Source organism: Terrapene carolina, unplaced genomic scaffold, assembly GCF_002925995.2.
Source record: "Terrapene carolina triunguis isolate 2854851 unplaced genomic scaffold, T_m_triunguis-2.0 Scaffold192, whole genome shotgun sequence".
Classification (NCBI taxonomy): domain Eukaryota; kingdom Metazoa; phylum Chordata; order Testudines; family Emydidae; genus Terrapene; species Terrapene triunguis.
Genome location: NW_020664543.1, coordinates 8,840,287 through 8,858,071, shown reverse-complemented (window position 1 = coordinate 8,858,071; position 17,785 = coordinate 8,840,287). Strand labels below are relative to the sequence as shown.

The following is a 17,785-nucleotide window of genomic DNA, read 5'->3' as shown; positions in this document are numbered from 1 at the left end:
GAGAAGCTGCAAGGGTGTCAGCTGGGGTAGGGCACCTGCAGGCTGATAAGAGAGACTATGAAGGAATCTTTGTTGCTTGCCCAGGCTGTGAGGCCATGCCCTGGGACAGATTTCTGGGACTCTGTGAGTGACTGGGGAATTTCCCAGTTCCCTTCCCCACAAAAAGGAGCCCAAACAGGCTGTGTGTTGAAAAGACAAACTTTCATTAAAGCTTCTTGGACTCTTATTAAAGGAAACCACCTCCCCCAGATCCTTCTGGAAGGGAAAGGGGTGGGGTGGGGAGGAGACAGGTCACCCCTCCCTCGTGTTCCTACATCCAGCCATGCTTCCTTCACTGGGGGCTTTGAGGGGCACTGGCATAGAACCAGCTACGCTGCCCGGTGGTCCCCCAGGCCAGGGGAATTCTCAATTGGCCTATTAAGCTGGCCAAGGGTCTGGTTCTCGGCATCACGCATACCTGGTCGTTACTAGTTCTGGGTGCCATTAATTGTCTCTATCTTGTTCCTATTTCAGCAGAGGCCACTCTCGGGCTGCGCTGACCACCAGCCCAGATGACTTGGGCACATGGGTTGAGGTGGGAAGATAAACTCAGAGACACTTTATCAGCTGACAACTGTTTTTGCCTTTGTCTTCTGTCCTGGAAAGAGGGGAGCGCGGAATTGCATTTCCAGGGCTCATTCCAGTCCAGCCTACAAGGGCCATGGTGATCGGTGGGATGTGGTCACCTGAGCAGTAGGAAGCAGACAGAGATAACCACACTCAGTTCATGGGACTGTCAGCCGCTGTTATGTCCAAAGAGCCTTTTGGCTGCTCCCGACATGGACTGCACTGGAGCCAGCGACCAGGAGAAAAGAGCGCCGCATCCCAGTGTTAAGGCCTACCGGGGGATTTTCAAAAGGGCTTAGCACTGGCCAAACTCTGCTCCCACTGAAATCAGTGTGTCATGACCCACGGGTCTCAAACATGGGCCCACAAGGTTCATGGAAGCAGCCACGCTCCAGCTCTCCACCCAGCAGCCAGCTGGCAGCAGGTTACCTGAGACCCAGGAACCTCAGCCCCAGTGTAAGGCTCCGCTCCTGAAGTCCAAATGGCAGAGTCCCAGGGCAACTGATTGGCCCGTTGGCCCTACTGAAGCCAGCAGCAGGAACAGGAAGCTGTCTGAACAACTGGGCTCTACCCTTTCTGGGCTCCCCTGGCTTGATCTCCTGGCCTCTGACTCACGGTTCCCGACATCCAGTTTGTCTCCTGCCTCTGAGCCCCTGGTATCCTGACCCAGCCTGACTCTGGTTCCCAGCTTGTGGTTTGCGTCTGACCTCCTGGTATTCTGACTCCTGTCTCGTGGCCGTGGACTTTGGCTCTATTAGGTCTGGCCACCCACAACCCAGCTGTGACCTAGTGGGAGTTTTACCATTGACTCCAGCAGGGGCAGTGTTCTGCCAGTGCTGAGCACCCAGCCTATGGATGAGGGGCTGTGCAGCCCTAACTCCTGTTGGCTTCAGCAGGTTCTCGGAACCTCCCAGGATGCATCCCACGGGTTCGAATGAAAGGATTGCCCCCTTTTTTTATAAGTGGGTCTAAGGCCCTTTGCTGGGTTGTACGTTTTGGTGACAAAATCCCCAAATTATGGAAAAATAAAAGACAGTTTTGATCTGCTCTGACTGCCTATGTAATAACAATAGTAAGGAATCCCTGTGCAGCACCGTTCATCCCAGGATCTCAACTCTGACCCCATATTACAGATGGGGACTCAGACGGACAGGGAGAGTAAGGCCAAGTTTTGTCAAAAGCAAGGACAGATCTTGGGTATCTAGTCGGAGACACCTTGGGCTTGATATTCAGAAGTACAGGGCCCTCACAATCCACACAATTACAGTTTGGGCTATGGGCCGACATTCTCTTGACAATTAGGCCTAAGTTGGGCACACCAAATCAGAGGCCACTTTTGACTTGCCTTTAGGCCCATGGTGAATCAGTGCCAGAACTGGGGACAGGACTCAGGGGCCATGACTCCAAGGCCCTGATTCACCATTACCCTGCACCTTATGCAGTTACTTCCACCACTGCAAAGGGAATGCAGACACCCCAGTGTAATGTCGTAGTGTTTTATCCCCACTCTACGCCGGTGTCAATGAATATTGGGCAACAGTGAATTGGGCCTCTTGTCCTCTGCTCTAACCACGGAGAAATATTCTCTCCTCTCACTGCTAGGGCTGGGTGAAAGTTCAGAGGGCTGGTCCAGTCAAGTAGCCAGACATTTGCATGTTTTTCTTTGTATCTGGACTGGTTTAGTCTGCAAATCAGGCTGGAAATCTTGCAAGCAAAATGTATGGTGAGGCTGCCTGCACTTACGGATATGTTCCAGTCTGCCTGAAACACCCAGAGTAGCTCGCTCTTCCTGCTGAAACAAGGAAGTGCCTGTAGGCCAGGGGGTGGGTGAAATGTTTCAACTGAACTCTTCTGAATCTCTGAGAAAAAGGTCTGGGTTGGATCCTCCTTTTATTTATCCGAACGAGTTCATCATCATCCAGCCCTGAGCAATCTGCTTCTCAAGCTCTACTGTCCCTGTACCCATCAATAATCATGCCTCTGCCTCTCTAGGAGACTCGATGAATCAGGCTGGTTTCCGTTCACCTTCTTATTCAAAAATCTTTTAACAGGCTAATCCTGTGTCCGGTGAAATCAATAGCACAGCTCCCGGTTGACTCGAATGGCGTTTCAGGCCCTAGCTCGGTTTTGAGCCACACGATTTTATGTCCCTGGATTTTTGCTCTGAGTTTATCCAAACTAAATACTGTGAAGCCAAACCATAAAACAACGATTCATTGATTTAAGGCCAGAAGGAACCACTACATCATCTAGTCTGACCCCCTGAATAACCCAGGCTGTAGAATTTCACCCAGGAAAGTCTCATACGCTACCAACTATGCAGACCCACGAGAATTCTGGTCCACGCTGCAGCTGATGGTTGCTGGGGGCCAAAGATCTGCTGTGTCACCAGCTGTCATATGAGTGTTGTCATAAAACCAGGCAATTCGCTCTCAGAAAACGAATGAAGGCATTTTGAGCTTCAATAAACATTTTGTTGGGCCTCAAAAAGTTTTGCATGGCTGGTTTCATTTCTCTGTTCAAAATAAAGTTAAGTCTGAACCAAATCCCCAGACCAGAGCTCCCCGGAACTTTGGGGAAGTTTGGGTCACGTACTGAACTTAGGCTATGTCTACACTGCAATTGGAGGTGTGATTGCAGCATATGTAGTTATCCCTGGGCTAGCTTTAATCTAGCTAGCACAGCTAAAAATAGCAATGGAGACACAGCAGCATCGGCTTCAGTCTGGGCTAGCAATGTGAGTACACACCTAGGGGACTGGGTGGTCTTGTACAGATTAAAGCTAGTGTGGGTATGCCACCCGACCTGCAATCACCCCTTCAGTGTAGACATAACCTGTGTGGCTCAGACCCCACTCTAACTTAAATCATAGTTTGGGGCTTCATTGTGAAAAGGACATGCTTACTGAGACATGCTTGTTCTATATGCTTTCTCTGGACAAGATTCTGATACTCGTGGGAGTGGCACCATACTCCACAAGTCATCCCATTGGTCAACCTCCTAGAGCTACTTCAGGACTGTTCGGCAGCCCAGAATCCTCCATAGTGCCAATTGCTAAAGTCATGACTCCATCCCTGGCCCAGCGCAGCCTCTGTGGTCCGCTGGGATCACTTGTGGAGTAGGCCCCATCAGTGTGAGCAAGGGGATCAGAATCTGGCCCAATTTATTAGTATGTCTAGAGCTTCATCTCTTGATTCCCATCCATCAGTTTGTTTTATTTTTGTCTATTGCTTTTTATTTACTTTATCCTGCTTGTCTTTTTCAGTACATTTTAAATACTGAACTGCTCTTTTCAACCTGTCTTTAACAAGAAGAATGGAGGATTCCCTGTAGTGCTGGTTAAGGGTTTGCTGCTGCCTTCCACAGCCGTTGCAGATGTTCAGCTGCTTTCAGAATCAGGCTGATTGTGTGTGAAATGAAATGGCCACAAGAGAGCGGCAGAGGACAAGGAATGGGAGAACGGCTGGCTCTACTTATTGACCAGGCTGAAAATGGATACGATACCTTTAAGGAGACATTTTTCTGAGCAGTCCTATTTCGGTTCACTTCCCCTTGAAGAGGCTTCTTGTATAATGAGACTCTTAAGCGTGTAATGATTAATTTCAGCCAGATCTCTGGTTGCTAACACTCAGTCCTGGGCAGCCAGGCTTTGTGTGTTCAATGCATGACATTGAGCCAAACATCCAAAACAAACTCGGAAGGAGGGAGGCATCTCATGGAAAAGCGTATTTCCAGCCAAAACCAGATCCCAGATCTGTACTGCCCCAAACTTGGAGAGGTTTGAGATCCTGATCTGCCTTTGTGATTGGAGCCCATCTCTATGGACAAATCCTTATAAATATTATTATAGATCTAATGATTTAGATTATACAATGGCAAATGTTTGGCAAGGCAGAATTCCGACTTGGGGTTGGACTCCTATGTAACAGATGAGTGGAAAGAGACTAGAGGGCTCCTCCTCCTCTGAGTTCACTGGTGGACAATCTTTCATAAGCATAAAAGAAACTGAAAGTTCACGTCTTTTCTCTCTCCTGGGGGCCATGGCAGCTGCTGCTAATCCTGTCAAAAATCTCCAGGACGAAGCGACTTGTTCTCTTTGCCTGGAGTATTTTAAAGACCCAATAATAATCACAAAATGTGCCCACAGCTTCTGCCGAGCCTGTATCACCCAGCACTGCAAAGATCCCGGAACCGACGTCCGTTGTCCTCATTGTAGGAAGAGCTTTCAGCAGGAAAACTTAATCTCAAACAGGCTGCTGGCCAACATGGTGGAAATGGTCCAGTGCCTGAACAGAACTGCCGAAAAACAGGGAGAGGAGAGCAAGGCAGAGAAACACCAGGAAGTAAGTATTGAAACTCTTTTGTGAAGATGATCAAGAAGCCAGTGAATCCTGGGCTCGGAATTCTCAAGCTGGGCTTCCCCCAGACAGGAGAGCATGGGAGAACAGGGTATTTATTGTGTGCTGCATATTTAAAGACATAATAATAATTAATTAATAATACCTAGCACTTGTAAGAGCTATAGGGCCTGACGTCAGTTGGGAGATGAGGGTGCTCAGTAAGTACCTTGCAGGACTGGGCCATAATTCAGGATATATTCCCCTGGGGTTGTGAGAAGAGAGTTGGACTGTGTCTTTGCCAACAGGTTAATATTGCTCTCACAACATTCATTTTGCATTTTCTGACTGCTTTGTGTTCGCTTTCCGGCATCACCATGACAATAACGTTAATGGGCAGATGTAAGGGAAACAGGAAGGCAGATTACTTTTCCTAAAGCAGCATTTATTTCTGGTAATGACTAATGGCCGGAGGGCCTGATCTAAAGCCCATTGAAGTCAATGGAAAGACAACGGGGCTGCCCAGGTGTAATTGAGGTGCCAAGGTATAACCACCTTAATAATAATACTTGACTGACTGGCACCTAGATATCCCAGTGATGGGCAGAAAGCCAAAGCCCCGCTGCCCCGAACCTCACCACGCAGAGCTGAAGCCCGAGTAGCTTAGTTCTGGGGGACCCCCTGTGGTGTGGAGCCCCAGGGCAATTGCCCTGCTTGCTACCCCTAATGCCAGCCCTGGGTTTTATGTGCAGAAAAACAGTTGTGGCACAGGTGGGCTATGGAGTTTTTATAGCATGTTCGGGGGCCTCAAAGACAAAGGTTGGGAACCCCTCCTGTAGATAATCAAAACCACTCCACGTATTCAGTGGGCGGAAGGAGTTAATGTTGCCGTGACATCTGCATTTCCTGCCTTTCAGTTTTCAGCCTTAAAGTTATTTTAATGTCATTTATTTATTTGCACTTTATTTCTTTTAAAAACTAAATAATTACTGATCTGTGTCACAGTTGCCCCTAGAGGCCTGAGCCAGGATCAGAGACCCTTGCACTAGGCTATGAATAGACACCCACAGTGCCCCTCCCCAAACAGCAAACAGTCCAACTAAAATAGCAAAGACAAGAAAAATACCTTAATCCCTCCAGGACCAGTATACTGATTAAAAACTCGGTGTAGCGCAAGTAGCTTTGTCCAGCATGATTAATATGGGTATATTGTATTTTTGGATCGACTTTTGTTGTAATCCTCCCTGCAGTTGCTCTTTCATTTCTTAATTTAAAAAAATATTATTTACTTTGTGGGACCAAATAACGGCAGGTGAAATTTAGGGGCTCTAGACACTAAGTAACTAATTTGTGGCTGCAGTGCCTTCATGGTGTGAATTGCACCCACATTACAATTCTGCAGCTCTGACAAGAGAGGCTCATTTAGGTTGGGCTGAAAACCAGGCAGTTGGAGTGATGGGGAAGGTAGAGGTAGATTTCCTGGGCTTGCCTCTCACAAATACATTAGTGGTGCAGGGTGGCTTTCACAAGGCCAAACCTCAGCCATCTGGGAAAGTCTCTCCATGCAGGCCAGGCTATTTTGGGGCACCACTGGCTTCCCTTTTGGGGGGAAGAGGTGTATTTAATCATTGTCCTTTGCCCAGTCTGTGTTTGTTGCCCAGTCTAGTAGTGTTGTTGTTTCTCTTTTGCTCCCAAGGCCATGTGGATCCAATGCTAGTGTAGCGAGTGATTTTGGACAGGGCGCTTTAGCAAATAATTCAGCCCTGTGGAGATGTGTGTGTGTGTGTGTGTGTGTGGGGCGGAGTTAAATTAGACTCATCTACCTTTGGTTTGGTGCTTGCAGCCCCTGGGGCAAGGTATCCTCCAAGCTGGGGCCCCACGGTGTGAGGGAATCCCCAGGGAGAGAAGGGGAGGCCCCTTCAGGCTGGAGTTGGGAGGGAACTTTGCAGCCCCTGAGGTAGATCCCACGCCTGGCGGGGCGGATGGGTCTGCAGTTCCTAATGCAGAGCCCCCTCCCCTGCCTAGGCGGGGCCCAGGGGAAAAAGGATGGAGCAGGTGTAGTGTATGAAACTGCTCCGCGTAGGAATGTGCTACTGGTAGCAGTTACTGATACGTTCAATTGTAAGAAACTGCTATTGTATAAAACTGCTACCAGCAGAATTTTACGGCTGATAAGGGCAGGGTAAAGGGCAATGGCTTCAGCAGATGTTACTGAGCATGCTCAGTTCGTGTGACCATACAAAAAAGCCACTTTGATAAAATAAAAAAGCCTCTTCCCCCCCCCCCCAACCAACTATTTTGACAAACACCGGTGTCTCAATCCCACTGGGGTAACTGCTACCCCCTCTGCCCCTGCCTGTGCTGGGTTTTGCCCTCTGACACTCTCTGCCAGCACCTCACTCCTGGGCTTAACTCCACCTCCTCTTCCCCCATCCCTGATTTTTGCCATCTAGCCCTTCTCCTAATCCTGCCTCCAGCTGCTTGACCCCCCCGACCAGTCAATTTCCGCCCCCTGCTTAGACCCTGGCCACACCCCTGCATGTGCTGCCTCCACCTGGCTTCTTCCTCCCGGGCTTTGCTGTCTCTCTTTCATTCTGATCTGTCTCCGATCTCTGTCCCTCCCCCACCGCCTTCTTCTATTGCCTGTCACCCGCCGCCCCCCACCCCTTCTTCCCAGGGTTCCTCCTTTTCCAGCCAGCAGCACCTGCCCTCTCGCCCAGCTATGTCTGCGCCACTGCCTTGTCCTCCCCCAGCTCATTTCCTGTCGCCATTGTGACAGTCCAGTGGCGCCAGGGAGCTGTCTAGTTGAGTGTCCTCATCAGCCAGTTCCTGCTGGCCACGAATTCCATCGTCTCTCCCTGGCTCTCCCAGCCCTCTCCTGTAGATCCTGGAGAGAAGCAGGGATCGTCAGGAGCCCTATGGCTGTGGTTCTCAACCTTTCCAGACTACTGTCCCCCTTTCAGGAGTCTGATTGGTCTTGTGTACCCCAAGTTTCACCTCACATTAAAACGACTTGCTTACAAAATCAGACATAAAAGTACAACCGTGTCACAGAGCACTATTACTGACAAATTGCTTCCTTTCTCATTTTTTACCATATCATTATAAAATAAATCAATTGGAATATAAATATTGTACTTACATTTCAGTGTATACAGAGCAGTATAAACAAGTCATTGTCAGTATGAAATTGTAGTTTGTACTGATTTTGCTAGTGCTTTTTATGTAGCCTGTTGTAAAACTAGGCAAATATTTAAATGAGGTGATGGACCCCCGGAAGATCTCTGCGTACCACCAGGGGTATGCATACTCCTGCTTGAGTATGGGACCCGCCACAGGTGGGGGCCCGAGGAGAAAAGGAGCAGCTACCCAGCACTACTCTGAGTTCTGCTGGAGAGGGTTGGTTAGAAAGACTGTACTGCTGGGCCGTCTACTCTTGCTGTGTCATGTAGTACCTTGTGTCAAAGGCTGCAGGGAGGTCCCGCCATATGAGCATGGAGATCTTATCTGACTTCACTGGGACTGCTCACAGGCTCAGATTTAAGTACGTGTTTTTCTGGCTAGGGGCCAGAGTGCTCAATGCCTTGCTGGACTGAGCCCTAGATTAGTATTGTTAATGTCTGACGGTTATTTGGTGGCCTGCATGGAATTTACTGGTTTCAGTTACTTTCCCAGTAGACAAATGACCAGATTACAAAACCATTCCCACAACTGGAACCTTGTTGGCTGGCTCGTCAAAGAAGCTCGGTATGGATGGATGTTTGGGGTGTATTTACAGCAACGGAAATCTGGTGTCTCGTTCACACAGGTGCAGCTCCATGAGGATAAGAGCAGTGAAAGATACAGTTATTATTAGCTATTATGAATATTTATTATTTGCATTGTGGTAGCTTCTAGGAAGCCCGCATCAGAGATCGGGGCCCCGTTGCATTAGGCACCCTACACACAATACAATGAAAAGACAGTCCCTATGATCTCTGGCCCTGCTCCAACAAGGCAGTTCAACCCATCACAAATTTTAAGTATGTGAGTAGTTCCATCAACTTCAATGGGATTAGCATCTTGCTTAACGTTAATCACATGCCGCTTAAATAGTTTGCTGGACCTGGGGCTAAGTAAGGCAGTGTTAACAAGGCACAGGTATTTTTCCCATCATGGCCTCTAATCCTATCACATTTTCTACCCGGGTTCTATAAATAAACATTCATATGTTTCACTTTAAAGGCAAAATTGGAAATAAGTGAGGTCTCCAAGCAAATTGAAATGGCCCAAGATGCCATCAGCAGCAGCAAGCAGGCCAACACTGAAATGAATGTACGTATACACATGATCAGCCCCTCTTAATTTATGCGTTTACCCATCACTGAGAAATGCATGACCACCTTTATTTAGGACCACATGGAGCAAGGGGTCTGCCCAGGATCATCCACCTGTGAGTCCCCCTTTTACTCCCGCACCCCTGGTGGTTTTCTCTGAGGAGTGCTGGATATGGCATCATCTGTTATAATTGTGCTCTGGAGCTGGTCAGAGTGGTTGCGCCAAACTTATGGACACCATTTGCCTCTTTTGCCTCCCTCGGAGGAGTTGCATGTGATACGTCTGTGCCTCTTGCAGCCCTGAGCGCAAGGGACTGAGCTAGAATCTCAGTCTCTGTGTTCGGACAATGGCTGAGGACTGCTGTCCTTGCAGTAGCCCAACCCTGTATTCCTAGCGCAACCCAAAACCCCCATTGCAGCCAATGCAGGATGGTGCCAAGTACGTGTATTTATTAAGAGCACTGTCTTCCTCTGAATAAAAATAATCATGCTGAAATGAAGTGGTCACTTGCCAGAGCGGGTTAGATCAGGCTTTAGATGCCGATGTTCCTCACCTCCTTGTTGCTAACAGAACTCACTCCCCATCTGCTGCCCTTCAGGAATACGTGTCTCAGATCAAAGGCTTGATTACTGAAGACTTCTGTGCCATGAAACAGTACCTTGAAATACAAGAGAGAGCCACACTGATGGTCATTGAACAAGAACAACAAGTGGCTCACCAGAAAATAGAAGAAATGATCAGCCAGCTCGCCGCGAAAGTGAACACACTCACAGAAATCAAAACCCAGCTGGAAAACGGGCTGCAAAATAACGCGATGGAGCAGCTGAGTGTAAGTAGAAATCTATGGGCCAATGAGCGTGTACTGAGCACGTGCAACTTTCACTATCTGCACTAGTACTCTTCTTCAGATTTCCCAATGCTGCACTCTCACTGGTATAGAACAACCAGGGTAGCAACAGTGGGAGCAGTAGTGTAGATCGGATGCTGCCATTATAACCACAATGCCATTTAGACCTGCTCTGAGCAGGGTTAGACAACACAGGAATTACAGCGCCGGCAGCTGGTCTACACTAGGGCTCCCACCGCTGCTGCTACTGGTGGAGTGGCACCTGGGAGAGCTTACAGGTGAGGAATTTGAAAAAAAAAATTAGCGTTGACACAGCTTCTGGGTGCAGATTCAGAACCAAAGGTGTTTTTTATTTATTTATTTATTTTTGCAGAGGGAAGCAAGCTTGTTTGTATGGTGGCTTAATGCACGAGTCTTTCATTTCTTGGCCAGCAGAGTCACGGACAATAAGAAGGAGTTTTTTAAGTATATTAGGATCAAAAAGAATCCTAATGATGGTATTGGTCCATTACTAGATGGAAATTGTAGAATTATTAATAATGCAGAAAAGGCAGAAGTGTTCAATAAATATTTCTGTTCTGTATTTGGGAAAAAGAAAGATGATGAAATCATGTCATATGATAACCCTCTTTCCATTCCACTAGTATCTCAGGAGGATCTTAAACAACAGCTGCTAAAGTTAGATATTTTTAAATCAGCAGGTCTAGATAACTTGCATTGAAGAGTTCTAAAAGAACAGGCTGAGGAGCTCACAGTCTTGGAACACTGGGGGGAGCGGGTTCCAAAAAACTGGAAGAAAGCTAATGTGTCACTCTTTTATAGGGGTAAATAGGATGACCCGGGGAATTATAGGCCTGTTGGTGTGATGTTGATCTGGGGCAAGATGGAGAGGGCGATATGGGACTCAATTAATAAAGAATTAGTGGAGGGTAATTAAGTAATGTAAATCAGCATGGGTTTATAGAAGATAGATCCTTTCAAACGAACTTGACATCTTTTTTTTATGAGATTACAAGTTTGGTTGATACAAATAATAGTACTAATGTAATAGACTTAGACTTCTGTAAGGCATTTTACCTGGGCCTGCAGAACATTTTGTTTACAAAACTAGAATGATATAAAATTAACATGGCACACATTAAATGGATTAAAAACTGTCTAACTGGTAGGTCTCAAAAATGTAATCATCACTGAAAGGGTGTGTTTCTAGTGGGGTTCTGCAGGGATCATTTCTTGGCCTTATGCTATTTAACGGGCTAATGTAATTCTTGAATGCATAAACAGGGGAATCTCGAGTAGAGAAGTTATATTACCTCTGTATTTGACACTGGTGCAACTGCTGCTGGAATACTGTGTCCAGTTCTGGTGTCCACAATTCAAGAAGGATGTTGATAAATTGGAGAGGGTTCAGAGAAGAGCCACGAGGTTGATGAAAGTATTAGAACACGAGCCTTATAATGAAAGGCTCAAGCAGCTCAATCTATTTAGCTTAACAAAGAGAAGGTTAAGCGGTGACTTGATTACAGTTTATAAATACCTACGTGGGGAACAGATATTTGCTAATGGGCTCTTCAATCTAGCAGAGAAAGGTATAACAAGATCTAATGGTTGGAAGTTGAAGCTAGATAAATTCAGACTGGAAATAAGGATGATTAACTATTGAAACAATACCAAGGGTTGCGGTGAATTCTCTATCACTGGCAATTTTTACATTTTTAAAGTTTGGAATATTTTTCTAAAAGAGATGCTCTACTCGTTTTTTTTTTCAGGGAAGTTCTATGGCATGTGTTATCCAGGAAGTCTTACTAGATGATCACAGTGGTCTCATCTGGCCTTGGACTCTATTAATCTAAGACTGATTAGTTTTTAAAAACTCTAATTTCTCCCCCCAGATCTCTAGAATCTGAGAAGAAAGTCTAGAGAGAAAGAAATCATATCTGTGGAGGTTGGGTGGTTGTTTATTTAAACAAACTATGATCTGACTACAGAGACAAGTCCCTGTATGAGTTCTGTTGGGGAAAAATATGTTATTTTCATTTTTGATCAAGAACATATCTTTCAATATTTTCAGCAGGGTTTCAGGTTCTTCTCCTCTGATCACAATATTATAAAGAAAACTCTCTCTGTAAAGTATAAGATTTCTGGAGAGCTTACTGGTGCTTTCCTCTCCTGGATTTATGAAGTCACCAGAAATTCTTGATGGAATTATTGCCATTTGTTTAGCTCGAGCTACCCTTGCATTCATCTTTTCTGTCGTCGTTAGGATACATCATCCGAAAGAGAAATGTACATAGCCTCTCCGATAATAATGAATAAAATTATACTGGATGCTACGAAGATTAGTGTTGTCACAAGTGCTGTAGAAGAGCTCAAGAAACAATTGGAAATGTTAATAATGAAGAAATATCCTGCCCAGCTGCCACAAGGTAAATTTACTTTATTTGTGTTTTCTTTTGTTGTGAAACCTCTTGGCTTGTTACAGGACTTGATCCTGCAAGGTGCTGCTGAGCAACTCCTGGCGACTGCGCACTGTCACCTCCCTTTGAAGTCAACACCTTGTTCGGCAGCTTGTTTGCAGGGTTGTACTTATATTACTTAGAGGGATACGGCTAGGAAGTTTGGGCTCAAAATGTAAGATTTGTTTTTAAAAAGTATTGCTGAGTATAATAGAAATAGAGAGGTGTTTGTAGCATTTTTTAATTCTCTGGGTTTTTTGTCTTTGTTGGTTTTTTTTTTTTGAGGGGGAGGGAGTGTTCCAAATCCCCTTGCAGTTTTGAAGACCAAAATAATAATGTGCTATTCCATGGACCATGGGAACCAGAAAGTGAAACGGACTAGAAGCAATTTGGAAGCAGATCGGTTATGTTTCATTCTCTGTTTACTCTTTAGATATCAATATAAACAATTTTCCTAAAAGAAATGCTGACCAGAAGTAGAGTCTTTACTGAGAATGGGCCAAAGTCCCAAGTTCTTGCTCACAGAGAGTTGTGCTTTAGCAAGGACTTTGGGATTTGGCTCAATATTTGCTCGTGTCTCAGGTACAGTTCTTATGCTTAAGAAGGGGGCCTGTCCACTCAGCAGATGATTAGGAGAACTTCAACCTAAGGACCACAGGCCTATAGTAGAAATTATTACTTATAAAGCACAATGTGCTAGTTGTTGTACAAACAGAAATAAAGACAAGGTCCCTGCCCTAAAAACTTTTCAAATTCAATAAGAAACTGAACAAGAGTCTCATTTCCCCATTAATGAGAAAACACCAGAATAATGTAACCAAGAGGGGATTACCTGTGAGCAGATCCTCCCTAGTGAATGTTTCCAATGAGTAGTCTTTCTATTTTTTCTTCTTCTCCTCTCAAGTATAGTCCTTATACTGTGGGGATTGGGGTACCAATTCTGCAAACACTTATTCACATGCTTAATTTTAAGCATGCATATAGGTGTTTGCAGGATTGGGACCCTATGCAGCAGGCAGCAATAGATGTACAAAGTATTAACATAAAGGCAAAGTTGTTTCCAAAACACTTGTGCCAAAAAAACTTTCACCAGAACTGTGCACTAATGTTGAGAGTGACTCAGACATATAAAGAGAGTTCCAAGTGGCAGTCTTGCAAATATGTGTTACAGTGTTACTGCAAATCATAGAGACACTTCCATGAGTGGAAGTATTGAATGTTTTAGAAATACTCATGCAATTACACATGTGATGAGCACAGTATAAGAACCTCTATAGAACAGATAGTTAATCTGTGATTACTTGTACAATATCATGCCTAACTGGTCTGTTACACATCTAATTGGTCATATATAGGTACAGTGACTGCAGCTGCATGCAAAATGTTTTGATAATTGTGGATGTAAAGTATATATACCAACTGCACAAATATCTTTGCATGAGTAATTGCATACACATTCATCTAGAAATTTAGGTCAGAGAGCATTATAAAAATGCCAGCTATTATTTTTTTCCTATTTGACATGTACTGTAGCTATTAACCATTGCAACTGTATTTTGGTTCATAGATCTGTTGTTTGCCTTTTATTCAAAGAAACCCCTAACAGAGAGATTTTTTCCCCTCCACATTTATCAGAACCTGTAGGTTTACTTCAGGAGAGGAGTGTCTGTTCCACATCTGTGGTGTCTGCATCTGACAATCCAGAACCAGTTGTTTCAAGTCAGTTTTCTCAGTGTAAGTATGTAAACCAATGTGACCACTGGATAGCAACATTAAAATGAAGGATTTTAGAATGTTCACCAACAGGACCAGATACTCAGCTGCTCTGATTTGGTGTAGCTTCATTGACACAAGAGGAGCAATGCGCGTTTACACCAGCTAAGGATCTGGCTGTTTACTTTTCAATACATTATTTATTTTAAAGGAAGAAATTTTCACAACATAATACAAAGTACTGAAGCTGTAGCTTAACCACTATTCTAACTTATCCGTCTAAAAACCATACGGTAACTGATTCTGATGGGTGTGCTAAGTATTCCATTTATATTGCTAATGGGATCATTGTGTTGTAAGACTGTGATTGGGGACAGAGTCCAAGTGGTAGGTACCCTCAGCTTCTACTGAAGTCTGTGAGCCAAATCCAGAGTCCTTAGTGAGTTTTTACTCAGTACTGGCAGCCAGTCAGTGGAGTTTGCTTGAGTAAGGACTGGGCCCTGGATTTGGCCCCGGGAGTTCAGTGGAAATTAATGGTTCTCAGCAATTTGCCAGATCAGGCAATTTATGAATTTTATTTTGTTAAGCGTCAGTGTCTGATCACTATTAGAAAGCTGGCATTTGGATTACCCTAATGGGGTACACATCCAGGAGTATGCAGAGGGCACTTCAACTTTCGACTGTGTTTCACCTTTGCTGAAAATGTTTCATTGCCCAGTCTCCCTGGTGCCTTCAGGTTAGGAAATTTTCTGTTATCTACTTTAGGGGCAGTGAACGTGACCTTTGATCTCCAAAGAATCCATCGTAACCTGGAGATCACATCTGAGAATAAGAAAGTGATTGTATCCCGTTTTCCACCTCCGTATGAACCAACTCCCAAGAGATTCTGCATCAGCCAAGTGATGTGTTCCCAAAGTTTCTCTGAAGGACGCCATTACTGGGAAGTAAGTACCAAGGACAGTGGCGGATGGGCTGTTGGAGTTGCTGATGGAAATATTGGTAGAAAAGATCAACTGGGGAGAACTGAACTATCCTGGTGTGTGGAATGGACTGGTAAGAATAAACAGTTGTCAGCATGGCACAGGAACCAGGAAACCCGATTAAGTGAAGATAGACCCCTGAAGGTTGGCGTTTTCCTTGATCTTGCAAACAAGCACCTGTCATTTTATTCTCTCACTGATAAAGAAACACTCTTGCATAGATTTGAAATCACTATCCGACATCCTGTTTACCCTGCTTTCTGGCTGTATGGTTTGGATGAAGAAGGATCCTTAACTATAAATCATATCAACAGGGACTAGTCTGAAGTTCTTATGGAAACTGAAGATTTAAGCTGTGAATTGCAGGGTTGCAAGAATAGAGCTCTTATAGAGTTTTATGTTTTGGATGTGAGGCTTTTATATCATGATGCAGGGCTACCATCTCTAGCATGGCGGGAAATTAACAACCGATATGTTTTCTTCCTCTGCTTTTCTCTATTTTTCCCCTCCTTGTTACAAATCCTGCCTGATCCGCCCTGTCTTTGTTAAAGCAGGGTCCGGGGGTATTATATTTAACTCAGTTACACTCCCTGTTTCCCTGCACCTTAACTTAGCTTAACTTTTTGCTCAAGCACAGGCCAGAATTGTGTCTTCTCAGAAAGCATTAGGCAGAGTCAAACCTCAGAGCTATTGTATGTAAAACCCTGAATGTAGCTGTTAATAACAGTTCCCAGTCAGCTTGAAAGAGAGAGCACCTACATTTTCATGGCACACAAACATTTAATACACTCAAAAACATGGTTAATAATATTTGGAATACTTAGGAATACTTTTTCTAAAGCTATTAAGTAATAAATCTCCTGTGTTTCCCATAGAGACCTCCCTGCTTTGTTGTTGTTACATATATCTAAATGCAAGGCTTTAACATACATTTACACTTCTATACCTGGGTACACACATTCCTCTGTGATCTTCTTTCAGAGATGATATTTCAGATGCTATAGTGTGTCTAGTGACTGCCACACCCTACTTCTGCATATTTTGGGTCCCTTGTAGCTGAGTTGCCCTGTCCTGCAGGTGTGCAGAGATGTAGTATTCAAACAAAAGTCTGTCTTCTCCCCATTGCTTTCTCTCCCCTTTCTTTGGGCCCTGCAAAATTCAAATGCTGCAGTACAGAGTACATTGACATGTGCCTAAGTGTTTGCAAGATCAGGGCCCGGAGAGTAAAATTTTGCTCTCTGATCTTCATGGAGGATCTAGGCTCCAATAGTTGTGTATTTCCAACAGTGAAGATTTCTGCATGATTAGGGAAAGCAGAACATTGGCATTTACGGCCTTGATCTCATAAATATTTACAAATATGCTTAACTTTAAGCACAAGTCTTCCCACTGACTGAAGTCATTAGGACAACACTTGTGCTTAAAGGTAAGCACATTCATAAGTTTTTGCAGGAATCTAGGAATGTAGGACTGTTGTGTGGATGTGAGAGATGATGCACGTGGGATGACTGACATGTAAGCAAGTTAGCCCTGGCACATAACCACACTGATAATTCTTTCCCCAAGTCGACTTGGAAAAGAAAGAAAGAGCAGCAACAAAGCAGGGAGCATACTGAACAAGATTTGGGCACTTCTAATTTCCCAAATGCAGGCTGATCGCGGCAGCTCTGAGACTGTAATTTGTCATTGTTTGTAAAATAACCCTCCTGTATAATCTGAAAATGGGCACTTTACGTTGGTTCCGGCTTTTCATACATACCGTCTGCATGTCTCATTTGCTGTCTTTCATAGATTCTAGGACTGGAAGGGACCTCGAGAGGTCATCGAGTCCAGTCCCCTGCCCTCATGGCAGGACCAAATACTGTCTAGACCATCCCTGATAGACATTTATCTAACCTACACCTACTTTGTGTCATTGATGTGGATGATATTTTTATTAAAATATATGAAAATCTGACTGTGTCTTTCATTACTGAAATCCAAATCACAATCCCATTGAAACTAATGGCAAAATTCCAAATGACTTTGATGGAATCAAAATGTAGCCCTTGGGACCTAAACCTATTGCCTTTTCTCACACAAAACTCTCATTGACTTCAGTAGTTTTACACCTGAGTAAGGAGTGCTGGCTTTGGCTGTTAGTTTCTAGGTTACACATACAAAATGAGGGACGGTTACACAATACTAGTCAGCGTGTTGTACTTCACGTGATCGAATGCCTGGTTGGTATTTAACGGGCACTTTTTATTCAAGTTTCTGATTATTGTAACTAAGTGACCCTATTACCGGATACTTCTATTTGTCTTTATAAAATAGAAACACCATGTGAGGACACCTTACCGCCTAGGCCTATGGTAAACATTGGGGCACAAACAGAGGTGGAAACAAAGTCCATGTAACATTTACGCCTGCAGGGTCCAGTTTGTGTGGTGTTAACTTGTGGTGCACAGGTGGCACCGTGGGGAGTATTGCCCCTCACACTTGTAGGACTCATGAATGAAATTGTTTTTAGTTATCCTGTACCATTGT

At 44.6% G+C, this 17,785-nt stretch overlaps 1 protein-coding gene across 1 annotated transcript; it reads left to right on the top strand.

Moving 5' to 3' along the window:
* The first annotated feature begins 4,535 nt into the window (after positions 1–4,535).
* Positions 4,536–17,018, top strand: RNF135 (ring finger protein 135). The gene is made up of 6 exons (XM_024192524.3): positions 4,536–4,949; positions 9,168–9,257; positions 9,859–10,089; positions 12,371–12,533; positions 14,199–14,297; positions 15,042–17,018. The coding sequence occupies exons 1-6, from the start codon at positions 4,536–4,538 to the stop codon at positions 15,575–15,577; spliced, it is 1,533 nt and encodes a 510-aa protein (XP_024048292.1). The 3' UTR covers positions 15,578–17,018.
* The last annotated feature ends 767 nt before the right edge of the window (positions 17,019–17,785 follow it).

Bases quoted from the DNA above. Each gene is read 5' to 3' on its own strand.
- RNF135 (XM_024192524.3), top strand. From the start codon at position 4,536: ATGAGTGGAAAGAGACTAGAGGGCTCCTCCTCCTCTGAGTTCACTGGT. The intron at 10,090-12,370 runs GTAAGTAGAAAT...TGTCGTCGTTAG, and splicing joins ACGCGATGGAGCAGCTGAGT to GATACATCATCCGAAAGAGA. The intron at 14,298-15,041 runs GTAAGTATGTAA...TATCTACTTTAG, and splicing joins TTCAAGTCAGTTTTCTCAGT to GGGCAGTGAACGTGACCTTT.